At 44.6% G+C, this 15,019-nt stretch overlaps 1 protein-coding gene across 3 annotated transcripts in view; it reads right to left on the bottom strand.

Annotated features, from left to right (window-relative positions):
- Positions 1-11,181: 11,181 nt before the first annotated feature.
- LOC109890681 (activin receptor type-2A) overlaps positions 11,182-15,019 on the bottom strand; it is a 35,188-nt gene continuing 31,350 nt past the window's right edge. For all 3 annotated transcript variants that reach the window (XM_020482651.2, XM_020482653.2, XM_031824519.1), the window contains exons 7-11: positions 14,458-14,603; positions 13,894-14,008; positions 13,474-13,612; positions 13,093-13,223; positions 11,182-12,280 (exon numbers count right to left, since the gene is read on the bottom strand). In XM_020482651.2, coding sequence (XP_020338240.1) covers positions 12,086-12,280; positions 13,093-13,223; positions 13,474-13,612; positions 13,894-14,008; positions 14,458-14,603 — 726 coding nt within the window. In that variant the 3' untranslated portion in view covers positions 11,182-12,085. The remainder of the gene's footprint in view (positions 12,281-13,092; positions 13,224-13,473; positions 13,613-13,893; positions 14,009-14,457; positions 14,604-15,019) is intronic.

The raw sequence follows: 15,019 nt of genomic DNA, 5'->3' as shown, positions 1-15,019 counted from the left end.
ATTCCGGGTAGCTATTGGTTAACTATACTGGACTAAAATATAAACGCAACATGCAACAATTTCAAAGATTTTACTGAGTAACAGTTCATATAAGGAAATCAGTCAATTGAAACAAATTCATTAGGCCTTAATCTATAGATTTCACATGACTGTGTGTGTGTGTGTGCGCGCGCTAAGGTATGGAGAGTCAGTCCAGTTCAAGTGTTAAGCAGTTTGATGGCTTGAAGATAGAAAAGGTCTCTAATAGCCCTTTTGGCATCAGACTTCATGTTCCGGTACGTCTTCCCGATGTTAAGGGAGTAAACATCTCGTAAACACCCCTTTGGCATTTATCTTTACCTTTTTTGCACTAAATGTATCTACTATAATTTTTTTATGATTGACAAGAACTTTTCAGATTGGCAGTTACTAACCTCAATTCCGGCTTTAACTTCGACTTTGACTCATCTGCTCTGGCCTCTTTGTGTAATTCCGACATCATTTTCGGGCTATCCAAGAGTAAACGCCGGCGAAAGGGGGAAGCTATCAACGGGACTCTCGTAACTGCAATATTCTCTACTTTTCTGAAACATGGCTTTCGGACAAGATACCCCCTATGGCTATCCAACTCAATGGATTCTCCATTCACCGAGGAGACATGACATTGGATTTAGGGAAATCGAGAGTAGGATGGGTATGCCTCTTCATCAACAGCAAATGGTGTGCTGACTCTAGCGCAGTGGAAGGCTCAACCCATTGTTCACCCATCGTTTACTAAACCTGATGGTCAAATGCCGATCCTTCTAGCTCCCGAGAGAGCTTATCTGTTATTGTGACTGCTGCATATATTCAGCCTCGGGACAATAAAAACAACTATCTGCCACTTAATGAACTGTAGAAGACCATAAACAAGCAGGAAACCATGCAAATGATAAATGAACAGGCACCGCATCCTTGTCGGTGATCAGGCCTACCACTGGTGTGTCGTCAGCAAACCTAATGACGGTGTCGGAGTTGTGTTTGGCCACGCAGTCGTAGGCGAGCAGGGAGTACAGGAGGGTACTAAGTACACACCCCTGAAGGGCCCCAGTGTTGAGGATCAGTGTGGCAGACTGCCCTTACTACCCTTGTTGCCTACCCTTACCACCTGAGGGCGGCCCTTCAGGAAGTCCAGGATCCAGCTGCAGAGGAGGTATTTAGTCCCATGGTCCTTAGCTTAGTGATGAGCTTCGTGGGCACTATGGTGTTGAACACTGAGCTGTAGTCAATGAACAGCATTCTCACATAGGTGTTCCTTTTGTCCAGGTGGGAAAGGGCCATGTGGAGTGCGATTGAGATTGCGTCATCTGTGGATCTGTTGTGACGGTATGCGAATTGGAGTGGGTCTAGGGTATCCGGGAGGATGCTGTTGATGTTAGCCATGATCAGCCTTTCAAGCACTTCTTGGCTACTGACGTGAGTGCTACGGGGCGGTAATAATTTAGGCAGGTTACCTTCGCTTCCTTGGGAACAGGTACTATAGTGGTCTGCTTGAAACATGTAGGTATTACAGAGTCGGTGAGGGAGAGGTTGAAAATGTCAGTGAAGACACTTGCCAGTTGGTCCCCGCATGCTTTCAGGACACGTCCTGGCAATCCGTCTGGCCCCGCCGCTTTGTGAATGTTGACCTGGTTTAAGGTCTTGCTCACATCGGCTACCGAGAGCGTTATCACACAGTCATCCAGAACAGCCGGTGCTCTTGTGCATGCTTCAATGTTGCTTACCTCGAAGCGAGCATAAAAGGCATTTAGCTCATCTGGTAGGCTCGCGTCACAGGGCAGCTCGCGTCTGGGTTTCCCTTTGTAGTCTGTAATAGTTTTCAAGCCCTGCCACATCAGACAAGCATCAGAGCAGGTGTAGTAGGATTCAATCTTAATCCTGTATTGAAGCTTTGCCTGTTTGATGATTCGTCTGAGGGCATAGTGGGATTTCTTATAAGCGTCCGGATTACTGCCCCGCTCCTTGAAAGCAGTAGCTCTTGCCTTTAGCTCGATGCGGATGTTGCCTGTAATCCATGGCTTCTGGTTGGGATATGTACGTACGGTCACTGTGGGGACGACATCGTCGATGCACTTATTGATGAAGCCGATGACTGAGATGGTATACTCCTCAATGCCATTGGATGAATCCCAGGAAAATATTCCAGTCTGTGCTAGCAAAACAGTCCTGTAGCGTAGCATTCGCGTCATCTGACCACTTCTGTATTGAGCGAGTCACTGGTACTTCCTGCTTAAGTTTTTGCTTGTAAGCAAGAATCAGGAGGATAGAATTATGGTCAGATTTGCCAAATGGAGGGTGGGGGAGAGCTTTGTATGCATCTATGTGTGTTTAGTAAAGGTGGTCTAAAGTTTTTTTCTCCTCTGGTTGCACATACAAATTTTGTAAAACTGATTTAAATTTGCCTTCATTAAAGTCCCCGGCCACTGGGAGATCCGATTCTGGGTGAGCATTTTGTTGTTTGTTTATGGCCTTATAGAGTTGGTTGAGTGCGGTCTTAGTGCCAGCATTGGTCTGTGGTGGTAAATAGACGACTTCGAATAATCTCTTGGTAGATAGTGTGGTCTACAGCTTATCATAAGGTACTCAACCTCAGGCATCGCACACCAGCTGTTATTGACAAATAGACACACACCCCCACACCTTGTCCTACCAGACGTAGCTTCTCTGTTCTGCCGGTGCATGGAAAATCACGCCATGATATCCATGTCGTCGTTCAGCCACAACTCGGTGAAACATAAGATATAAAAGGTTTTAATGGCCCTTTGGTAGGATAATCTTTATTGTAGGTCATCAATTTAATTTCCAGTGATTGCACGTTAGCCAATAGAACGGATGGAAGTGGGAGTTTACTTGCTCACCTATGCATTGTCATAAGACATCCCAATCTCCATTCCCTTTTTCTCTGTCTTTTCGTTACGCAAATGAACAGGCCCAAAAGGGATTTGGGCCTGTTCTCAGGAAAGCAGTATATCCTTCTCGTCAGACTCGTTAAAGGAAAAAGATTCTTCCAGTTTGAGGTGAGTAATCACTGTTCTGATGTCCAGAAGTTACTTTCGGTCATAAGAGATGGTAGCAGCAACATTATGTACAAAATAACTTCTTTTTTTACGTAAAAAAAATTAAAATAGTACAGTTGGTTTGGAGCATGTAAAACATCAGCCATCCTCTTCGGCGCCATCTTATCATAATATACAGTTACATACACTGGAGTTATTAAAACTCGTTTTTTCAACCATTCCACAAATTTCTTATTAACAAACTAATAGTTTTGGCAAGTCGGTTAGGACATCTACTTTGTGCATGACACAAGTAATTTTTCCAACAATTGTTTACAGACAGATTATTTCACTGATTATTCACTGTATAACAGTTCCAGTGGGTCAGAAGTTTACATACACTAAGATGACTGTGCCTTTATTAAACAGCTTGGAAAATTCCAGAAAATTATGTCATGGCTTTAGAAGCTTCTGATAAGCTAATTGAAATAATTTGAGTCAATTGGAGGTGTATCTGTTGATGTATTTCAAGGCCTAGGCAGAACTGAAAAAGCTTGTGTGAGCAAGGAGGCCTACAAACCTGACTCAGTTACACCAGCTCTGTCAGGAGGAATGGGCCAAAATTCACCCAACTTATTGTGGGAAGCTTGTGGAAAGCTACCCGAAACGTTTGACCCAAGTTAAACAATTTAAAGGCAATGCTACCAAATACTAATTGAGTGTATGTAAACTTCTGACCCACCGGGAATGAGATGAAAGAAATAAATGCTGAAATAAATCATTCTCTCTACTATTATTCAAACATTTTACATTCTTAAAATAAAGTGGTGATCCTAACTGACCTAAGGCAGTGATTTTTTACTAGGATTAAATGTCAGGAATTGTGAAATGTTTTAGGCTATTTTCGGACAATAAGGAGCATCAGGTACTCCTGGAATGTTAACGAATGGCATGTCCATCATTTGATGAGAAATTACACTGGTCACTCAAAACATTAGTAAAAACAAGTTTTTATAAAGTGAAGTATAAAGGCCACACATAAATACGTAACTAATGATTTAGTAAATGGTTTATAAAGGACCTATGTTAAACATCTTATGAATGGAGTAATGACTAATACATGAACAATAAATGTTTTACCAATCCATTCGAATTGCTTTGTTGTGTGGAGCTGTTATAAAGTGCTACCCTTGTATATTTAGTTTTATAAAAACAATTTGTTAAATTATAAACCAGGTGTACTTGCATTTCAGCTTGTTGCTACAACTTGTACAATGTTTTGGCGAAGAACAGTAAAACCCATTCTCTAAGATGTCTGTGGAGAAGCATCCCTCTCCTTTTAAGGAAACGTTTGTCTAAGCAGCTGTCAGCTCTTCTTGATCCTCGCTTCAAGGCCTTCTGGTGCCCAGAGCAGGTAGGTACCCAGAGCTGCTAGGTGCCCAGAGCTGCTAGGTGCCCAGAGCTGCTAGGTGCCCAGAGCTGCTAGGTGCCCAGAGCTGCTAGGTGCCCAGAGCTGCTAGGTGCCCAGAGCTGCTAGGTGCCCAGAGCAGCTAGGTGCCCAGAGCAGCTAGGTGCCCAGAGCAGCTAGGTGCCATTGCACAAGAACCACCTGCAAAGGTAAGCAACTTTTTTTTGCCTTGTTCTTACCCCTCAACCCCTAACCTGATGTTGTCGCCACAGAGGTATCAAACTTACCTCTCTTCTCCTTGCCTGATGGAAATGTCAGACCCCCTGGTGTTCTGGGAGGACAACGCCCCCCATTACCCGAACCTATCAAAGTTGACTGCAATGTACCTCCATGTCCCTGCATCCTCAGACCCTGTGGAACGGGTCATCAGCATCGCTAGTAGAACATTCAGGCCTGACCGTTGCTCAATGAGTGACAAAACATTTGCGATGGATGTTTATCAAACGCAATCACCACCTTAAATGATTAACCACCATCTACAATGACCGTTAAATAACCATAGGTTATGACCATGATGTAAAAGAAATTCTGACAAAAAAAATTTGGTTTACATTAGTTTTACTTTCCATTATTTCAATTGAGAAATGTTTGTTTAACATGTACATTTTTTTCTTCTTCATTTTTCCTGTAAATCATTAAATATTTAATTTTAGGCTATATATTAAGATTAAATTCAGAAAGCCCTCCGAACCATGTGCTAATGATCATATATATTTTGAAATAACTTGCATATATTCAAATACCTTCAAATATGATTGATCTTTCTGAGAGGTATTCAAAAAATAATTTCAAGCATTATTTCTTTTTCTGAGACCCGTATTCAAATATCAAGGAAATAGTTTCCAATAGTTGCCCCTCAGTTGATTCTCTAAGTTGGCATTTGTAAAAAAATAAAAATAAATAAAAAAAACACAAAGTACAATTATTTTCTGCCCAGGTCTGCTGTGTATGATGGACTCCAAAGCCTGCTACTAAATACAACTATACTTTTTCCATCACTGCTTACTGGTGCTGTAGTTATGAGACAGTGAGCAAGACTGTGTTGAGCTCAGAACTTCAGAGTTATCATAGTGAATGAGTAAACTATTTTCTATTTGAAAGATTGTGAGGCAGGGTTACTATCTTATTACACATCAATGACTAGGCCTGACTTCCCCCCAGGTCTGTCCATTCATGAACTTTGCCTGATAACTGCGATAAAACACTTGACTGACATCTACGACGAATGACATCCACAAAGGGTTCACAAAATGGTAAGGATGTATGAACATCCTGTTGCTCCAGAGGAAATTCCATACATCATTTTCACAAGCAAGTTGTTATCGAGGTGGGTCCGCATGACATCATCATCATCTCAGTAGAAGACCATTTTTCCTGCACACACTCCATCATATGTTTCTAGAATGTTTATATAGATCACCCTTGAGGTATCTGCGTCAACAAGGAAGGTCTTCTTTCAGTTTGAAGAGAGTCGATATGCTTGTCAAAAGGCAATATTCTTTAATATTGGGTCCAGTTTGAGGGTTGGTTTTGGACAACCACTGAAAGACATGGGGACCCCGAACCATCCCCTCACAGACTGAAAATGAATGACCTGATCAAAATGTTTCTGGCATGTGTATATTCCCTGTGTGTAAATAAAATAATAACCTAAGACCCATTCAATGCTAAACGCTGCCATCTAGTGGTCTGTTTTCAGAAAAACAACATTATTAGATAAAAACAATTCATAGATTTCAGATAGACAACATCAGTAATGAGCAGTCACTATACTTTTATTTTAGGGACAATAGCATACAATTTCTCTGTACAATATTTAACATCCACTTCCAACCAGGCATCTGAAAAAGTTTGTTAAAAAACTGCAAAGCATAAAAATGATTGGCAAGTCCACTAGCCAATAGAACAGTCATTTGTGCCAAGTCACACTGCTCGACTATCAGCAAATACAGAACCGAAGCAAACCTAGGTTTAGCTTTAGGGTTGTTTTGAGAGGAAGTGTGTTACAGAAAACACTGATGGTCACATACAAGGAATAACATTCTTGCAACACTGCTGGAACATTGTAGCAATGGTATGTCAATGTTGTAGTGTAACATAAGGGTCTGAGCTAGGATGTCTGAGGTAAAACAATGACTATTTTCACACTACTGAGCCAACCCGAACCATACTTGGCTCTGATATTTTCCGATCACATTGTCATTTTCAGCTTTCTTCCAGCAACTATGGTGGATGCTTAACCAGGCCATCTCTATCCAACTCGGTTCGGCATAGTTCGGCTCAGCTCAGTAGTGTGAAAATGGTATATAACTGTTGATTCAGGGTTCCATTTGAGGGGATTTTCATCCGATCACCTTAGAAAGAAGTTAGTCTCATCTGGGGAAGGAAGAGTGACCGTTTTTGGCCATTTGGGCCATAAATTGATACAATTTAAAAACATAGATATACAAAATAAACAGGTAAAATCTTATTATGTAATAATTCATTTATCTGGGATTTTTTCCAGTCTTTGTGATATATTCTAATAACAATAGAAACAACCTCATGCTATATCCATCATCTACGGTCTAAAAATGACATGTATATTTACATAATGTGCATTTCAATATCCCAGTCAATCTGAAGTCAAATGTTATTTGGGCTTTCTGAAGTTTATCTGAAAGAAAGTCAACTCTCACAAGAAGGCCAAGGTCTGATCAACTAAGAAGATTGTAGTGTGGCTTGGGGTATAAAACGCCTATACAGTGAAATCAGCTTTGTAGAAGTAGTTGTGGTTTAAAAATAAAATCATGTACACAAAATGATATCCTCAAAATACCAGAAATCGTTAGAGGACCACAACATGGCTACATATCTATTTTTTTCTCAGAAGCACATACGACAACCAAAATAATGCAGTAGTACTGTAGTGATTGTATATCAGACTGTTGGTTCACCACTAACTGCTTGGAAACTGGTGCCCCTTCCACTCTTCCTCCAATGCCCTTTGCTTGCTAGTGGTATTGCTGAGCGCTACAGGCTTCCAGTGTGTAGCGAGGGAGGGGGGGGGGATTCACAGTAACGGCCACCATTCTATGGCTTTCTCAATTAAAATGTCCTTGAATCTTCGCATCCCCTCTCCTCCTCCTCAACCATCTCCTCCTCCTCAACCATATTAGGCAAGGAGATAGGATGTGAGGAATCAAGGAAAGACTAATTGCGATAGAGCCTACATCCGCTGCGAGACCACTGGCCAACTGCAGCCTTTACCCCCAAGAGTACAGCCACAATCTAGTAATACAGTTGGGCTTTCCCTAAGTCCGTTCCACTGTCTTTCAGATAGAGGTAAAGTAACAATTGTTTGAGTTGGCACCTGCCCACCTGCTCTCTGTCTAATACCCAAAAGCTCAGCTCAGCAAATCATTAAAACATCAATAGACAAGATTAAAAATGTTTTTAAAATGCTACAGTGGTGTGAAAGTCGCTCCTGCAGCAATGCAAGTACGTACGTTGCACCATTCTGCACGGGTTGCATATACTGTAGTAATTACTGAAAAGCATAGTATTGAATCCCTGAACGTTGTTGAAGATGTTGTAATTCCAGTTTAAACACTGACTAGGTGTGAAGAGAGAGAATGCAAAGATGAACGCATCATCATCCGTGTCAATGTCACCCAGAAGACAAATCTGAGCTCATACAACAAGCTAGAAATGGATTAGAGAACACATTCACAAATCAAATTCCGGAAGGACGACGAGAGTCATCCTTGTTTTGCCCAGGGTGGGTCTACAGTAGTAACGTTGTCACACTGATTAAAAGGCTCAACTGAGTTGAGATGATAGAGAGGCTAGAAGTAGAGATGTTTTAACACTACGGTTGAGATGGCACCAGGAAGAGAGAGAGTCAGTGTGAAAGGTCACCCGCGTCTCAAAGCAGAAGGGTAAGTAGCTAGAGACTAGAGAGAGAGAGAGAGAGAGAGAGAGACTAGAGAGAGAGAGAGAGACAGAGACAGAGAGAGACAGAGAGAGAGAGAGAGACGTAGGAGAGAGTACAGAGACAGAGACGAGAGAGAGACTAGAGAGAGAGACAAGGAGAGAGAGACAGAGAGAGGGAGAAGTAGTAGCTAGGGACTTGAGAGAAGATGAGAGAGAAGGGTAGTAGCGGCGACTTGAGAGAGAACGAGAAGGGTAGTAAGCCTAGTGGAACTGGAGAGAGAGAGAGAAGGGTAGTAGCTAGGACTGGAAGAGAAGAGAATGTAGTCGCTATGACTGGGAGAGAGAGGGGTAGTAGCTGGGACTGAGAAGAGCGATAAGGTTAGTAGCTGGGACTGATAGAGAGAGAGAGAGAGAGAGAAGGGTAGTAGCTGGGACTGGAGAGAGAGAGAGGATAGACGAGGAGAGAGAGAGAGAGAGAGAAGAATGGTAGTAGCTAGGGACTGGAGAGAGGAAGGGTAGTAGCTGAGGGACTGGAGAGAGAACGAGAAGGTAGTAGTAGGACTGGAGAGGACGAGAGGAGAGCTGGGAGGAAGGGAAGAGAATAGTAGCTGGGACATGAGAGAGAGAAGAGAGGGAGTATAGCTGGGGACTGGAGAGAGGAGAGAGAGAGAGAGGAGAAGGAGACGAGGGAGGGAGGAGGGAGAAGAGAGGAGAGAGGGGAGAGAGAGGAGGAGAGATTGGCGAGACTACGAGAGAGAGATGGAGAGAGGAGGAGAGGGAGAGAGAGAGAGAGACGAGAAGGGAGATGAGGAGACTGGAGAGAGGAGAGAGAGGAGAGAGGGGAGGGAGGAGAGAGGGGAGAGAGAGAGGGGGGAGAGAGAGAGAGAGAAGGGGTAGTAGTAGACTAGAGAGAGGAGGGTAGGTAGTAGCTAGGGACTGGAGAAGAGAGAGAGAAGGGTAGTAGAGTAGTTAGATTAGGGTGAGCTGATAGTAGAGAAGCTAAGTAGGTGAGAGCTGGGGACTGGGGGACTGGGGAGAGAGAGAAGAGTGGAGAGGGAGAGAAGAGAGAAGGGGTAGTAGGGACTGGAGGGAGAGAGAACGAGAAGGGTAGTAGCTGGGGACTGGAGAAGAACGAGAAGGGTAGTAGCTGGGGAGGAGAGAGAGAGAGAGAGAGAGAGAAGGGGAGGGGTAGTAGCTAGTCTCTGGGAAGAGAGCTAGAGTTAGAGAGAGAGAAGTTAGTAGTAATAGTTAGATGGGGACTGGAGAGAGAGAGAGAGAGAGAGAGAGAAGAGAAGGAGTAGAGTGGGGGACTGGAGAGAGAGAGAGAGAGAGAGAGGAGAGAGAGGACTAGAGGAGAGAGAGAGGAGCGAGAGGAGAGCCGGGGAGAGAGAGAGAGAGAGAAGGGTAGTAGGTAGAGGCTAAGGGATAGCTAGGGAGAGGAAGGAGGGAGAGGGTGAGGAAGAAGAGAGAGGGAGGGAGAGAAAGAGAGGAAGCGAGAGAGAGAGAGAGAAGGGTAGTAGCTGGGGACTGGAGAGAGAACGAGAAGGGTAGTAGCTAGGGACTGGAGAGAGAACGAGAAGGGTAGTAGCTAGGGACTGGAGAGAGAGAGAGAGAAGGGTAGTAGCTGGGGACTGGAGAGAGAACGAGAAGGGTAGTAGCTAGGGACTGGAGAGAGAACGAGAAGGGTAGTAGCTAGGGACTGGAGAGAGAGAGAGAGAGAGAGGAGAGAGAGAGAGAGAGAGAGAGAGGTAGTAGCTGGGGACTGGAGAGAGAGCGAGAAGGGTAGTAGCTGGGGACTGGAGAGAGAGAGAGAGAGAGAAGGGTAGTAGCTGGGGACTGGAGAGAGAGAGAGAGAAAGAAGGGTAGTAGCTGGGGACTGGAGAGAGAGAGAGAGAAAGAAGGGTAGTAGCTGGGGACTGGAGAGAGAGAGAGAAGGGTAGTAGCTGGGGACTGGAGAGAGAGAGAGAAGGGTAGTAGCTGGGGACTGGAGAGAGAGAAGGGTAGTAGCTAGAGACTGGAAAGAGAGAGAAGGGTAGTAGCTAGGGACTGGAGAGAAGGGTAGTAGCTAGGGACTGGAGAGAGAGAAAAGGGTAGTAGCTAGGGTCTGGAGAGAGAGAAAAGGGTAGTAGCTAGGGACTGGAGAGAGAGAAGAGTAGTAGCTAGGGACTGGAGAGAGAGGAGGGTAGTAGCTCGGGACTGGAGAGAGAAGGGTAGTAGCTCGGGACTGGAGAGAGAAGGGTAGTAGCTAGAGACTCAGGAGAGACAGAAGGGTAGTAGCTAGGGACTCAGGAAAGACAGAAGGGTAGTAGCAAGGGACTCAGGAGAGACAGAAGGGTAGTAGCTAGGGACTCGAGAAGTAGCTAGGGACTGGGAGATACAGATGGATAATAACTAGGGAGTCAAGAGAGACAGAAGAGTAGCTTCCTGAGCTTGTTTAAAAAGAAGACCAAAGGATAACCAAAAGGCATGCTCACATCATTAAATGCTCGATTGACACAGCAAGCCAAAATAAGGAAGAAGTGCTTTTTAAAAATCATTTTCAATGAGTTAGAGGGTTATTGAAATACTCTTAAAATGTAGGAGTAACATGTGTTCAATAAAACTCATTAAAACCGCAAGGAAGGACAAAAATAAGGAAAAATAATAAGGAAAAAAACAAGGACAAACAAAATTGTGCAAAGAAGAAAAACAAGAAGGCAGATACACGTGTGTAAATGTATGGTCATATGGTCATACAACTCTTGGCGGGATAGTTTTAAACAACTGTGGTGATTAATGGTTCTATTTTCACCTGCCACAGCTGTACAGTATACAGTTCGATAATACCAAAGTAATGATGTCATCTGAACGGTTTCCAGAGAGATTGTTGGTCGTCCCAGAAATATACTTAATAGAACTAGAAACAACAGTAGTTCTGTCTCTAGAGTTGCAGTGTTGTAATGAAGATGGAACTGAGGTATACCTTGTTGATTTGAGGGAGGTCTATGGTTTTGCTTTCAAAGTAGTAACGCTAGGAAATGGACCCCCCCACCCCCCTAAAATAAACCTTGACTGCCATTGTTTTGATATGATGTACAGCAGCAGTACACGTGACATTCAGAAGCTGTTTCTTATTGGCATTACAAGTTGTCATTATCATTTAAACACAGAAAGAAAACCGCAAAGGAATTTTAAAACAAGTTGTCCCTTTTCCTTCACTGAGCCGAAACAGTTCCTCTTGGAGAGTCCATCCTCTCCCTCTTCTTTTTCTTAGAAAATAGAACAGAAGTCTGTTAGGAGGTCCTAGTGTTTTCTTCATATAAAATATCCCTTTTGCCCAGCTCACAGCGTTTTGTTACGACTTAGTGTTGCTCTTTTGAAGGAGTCTGTTGTACAGTTTGAGGCTCGCTATGGGAGTCCACCTGAATCCAACACCGTGATACTTGAAGTGGGTAGAAACCAAACCAGTGTTGGTGGGCACAGCCAGGTATTTCCTGAATGACAGTAGTGTAGCGCCCAGCACTAAAACACAACCACGCCATGCCAGCACGCCCAGCTGAGGGGGGTAACGGGTCAGAGATGAACCCGGGATCACCCAGAGTTCATGATCCTGAACGGGCCACTCTGGTCGATCAATGTGTACCTGAAAACATCCAGTCAAAATAGCTCCATGTCCACCACCTGACACGTCCAGTCAATGTCCGTCCATTCATAGGCTGGACTCTTTGGGAGGGAAGTCCACGTTGGTCACCATGGTGACGACGGTGACAATCTCCTCGGGGGTGACAATGTTGGTCTGGCGTCGCATCTGGATGATGCGTTCCTCCACGCAGCCCGCCGAGAGCCGCGCCTCGGCCTCGTGGTCCCAGCACTCCTCGATGGTCTCGCACAGCATCACCAGGCCCTGGGACAAGCATAAAAGAGCATATATATGGTCATTTAAGCCAAAGTTCTTATCCCAAGCATCTCAAAGAACCGTCAACATTGACACACGCAGGACTTGAACCCATAACCCTGATGTTGCTAGCTCTATGGTTCTAACCCATTGGTTTCCAACCCTTTTCGGTTACTGTGTATCACCAACTGAATTTTGCTCTGCCCGGAGTACCCCTGAAATATCCCTTCATGTGCATTTTACCAGTAAACATATGGTCTCATGAGTCCTAATACCCTTGGTTGGGAACTGATCTAACCTACAGAGTAATTGGAACCACATGCTAATAAACAATGAGACCATATGTTTGAAACGTCATCCTATCCAGTAACACCACCAGCAAGCCCACTATACTCCTAGTGTGTACTTCACTATATACTTTTCATGTAACTCTTCAGTAAAAATACTTGAAAGTACTATTTAGGGAGTTTTTTGTGGTATCTGTACTTTACTATTTATATTTTTGCCAACTTTTACTTCACTACCTTCTTAAAGAAAATAATGTACTTTATACTCCATACATTTTCCCTGACACCCAAAAGTACTCGTTACATTTTGACAGGAAAATGGTTTGCTTAAAAAGTGAAAAGATTTTTACTCTTAATTCTTAAGTATATTTTAGCAATTCAATTTACATTTAGAACCAAATACTTTTAGACCTTTACTCAGTTTTCACTGGGTGACTTTCACTTTTACTTGAGTCATTTTCTATTAAGGTATCTTTACTTTTACTCAAGTATGACAGTTGAGTACTTTTTCCCCCAACACTGGTCTTCACTCACTGTGTGTTTCTGCCAGCACTCTCTGAGGCAGGGCCGTAGCTTCTTATGGACCACCACCTCTTGCATGTCCTCTAGAGACGGGTGCTGGCCGACCTCCTCCTCGAAGGGCAGTGTGTACTCATCCACAGGACCTGCAACAAAACACACACACAGCGTGAGAATACAGAGAAACCACACACACACACACATACACCAGCAGAGAAGCCACACACACAGTGACTCCTTTGGGATCACATTCGGCACTGTAAGTGTTCTGGTCACTTCTGTCAGCTCCGCATGGAGTCAGCAGTCGGCCGTGTCCCCGAGTCACTGATCCTCACAAGGTCAACATACCCGTTTCAAACACACGAGGACACACACACACACACGTTTTTCTCTCACCGTCTGCAGCGGTGCAGCGAGCGGCCAGCTCCCACAGCACCAGCCCCATGGCGTACATGTCTATCCTCAGGAAGGAGTCTCTCTGGAAGTTGATGGCCCCCTCCAGCACCTCAGGGGCCATGTAGCGCCTCGTGCCCACCTGGAGAAGCACAGCACAAGGCTACACGGTAACACTCTGTCTCATGTCAACAACACACTGCCCTCAGGCCATAGCTCACCACGAAAAATCAACGGTTGTCCAATATTTACACACCTCTTACGGACCTCAATGTGGGATATTCCGCCACCTTTGAAGTCTGAACATGTATTTGATGTTGGAGTGAAATACAGCATCACTACATTTGCGCATAATGCATTCACCGATTCTGCTCTCTTCTGCAGGTTAATACAGCATCAGAATAACCAGCGTCATTATTTCACCTGTCCGTGGGTGTCTCCTGCTGACTTCCCAGCTTCAAACTTCAGGGCGAGGCCGAAGTCCGCTATGCAGGCTGTCAGGTTGTTCTTCAGAAGCACGTTCTTGCTCTTCATGTCCCTGTCGGAGCCAGAAAGAGAGCGATAAGTAAACCGCAGACAGAGGAACAAGGGGCGGCCTCAATACTATTGATGTGATGGAATGTATTCATTCTACCGGCCGTAGCATACGTGTTTTTGTCCCTGTGCCCCCCCCCCCCCCCGAAACAATAACGTTTTTTGGGGGGTAATTATCTATTTTTATTTCAACTTTATTTAACCGGGTAGGCTCTTGTGTAAAAGAGCAGAAAAAAACAAAAAAACGTATATGGGGATGAAGTAGGTAGTTGGTTGAATGGGCTATTTACAGCTGGGCTGTGTACAGCTGCAGTGATCGGTAAGCTGCTCTGACAGCCGATGCTTGAAGTTAGTGAGGGGAGATATACGTCTCCAACTTCAGCGATTTTTGCAATTCGTTCCGTTTTTGATTCAAGGTAGGGCCGGGCCGAGACGATACCGCCCCCCACCCACCTGTGTGCGACGGCGGGCTTGTGTCCGTCCTTCAGCCCAGGGATGTCCTCGTGGAGATAGGCCAGGCCACGGGCCAAGGTCTGGGAGATGTGGCACAGCTCGTTCCACGACACCACGTTGGCCTTCAGGTAATCAGTCAGAGAGCCCTGTGGGGGAAACACAATTAGTGTTTGTCTTTTTTCTATTCACCCTGCAGGATTGTACGCAGGAAAATGAGGACATCTGATTCTGCTACATCTGTGACATGGGGGCGGTTAAAGTAGTTGTAGTAACACTGTCCAACCACTGGAGGGCAGACAACCTGTAGTTGCCAGTCATTGGAAACCTGCTTCAGGGGCTGACCCTATGCTGCTTCCAGCCTCTTGGTATATGTGTGGCAGAGGAGGCTGATGGGAAGAGCTATAGGGGGATGGGCTTATTGTAATGGCTGGAATGGAATTAATGGAACGGAGTCAAACAAGCGGCACCCATATGTTTGATGTGGAACCATTTATTCCATCCCAGTTGTTACAATAGTCTGTCCCCCTATAGCTCCCCCCACCAGCCTCCTGTGGTGTGTGGT

This window comes from Oncorhynchus kisutch, linkage group LG5 (genome assembly GCF_002021735.2).
Source record: "Oncorhynchus kisutch isolate 150728-3 linkage group LG5, Okis_V2, whole genome shotgun sequence".
In the NCBI taxonomy this organism is placed as follows: domain Eukaryota; kingdom Metazoa; phylum Chordata; class Actinopteri; order Salmoniformes; family Salmonidae; genus Oncorhynchus; species Oncorhynchus kisutch.
The sequence above is the reverse complement of the archived record's forward strand: the minus strand, read 5'-3'. Positions and strand labels throughout refer to the sequence as shown.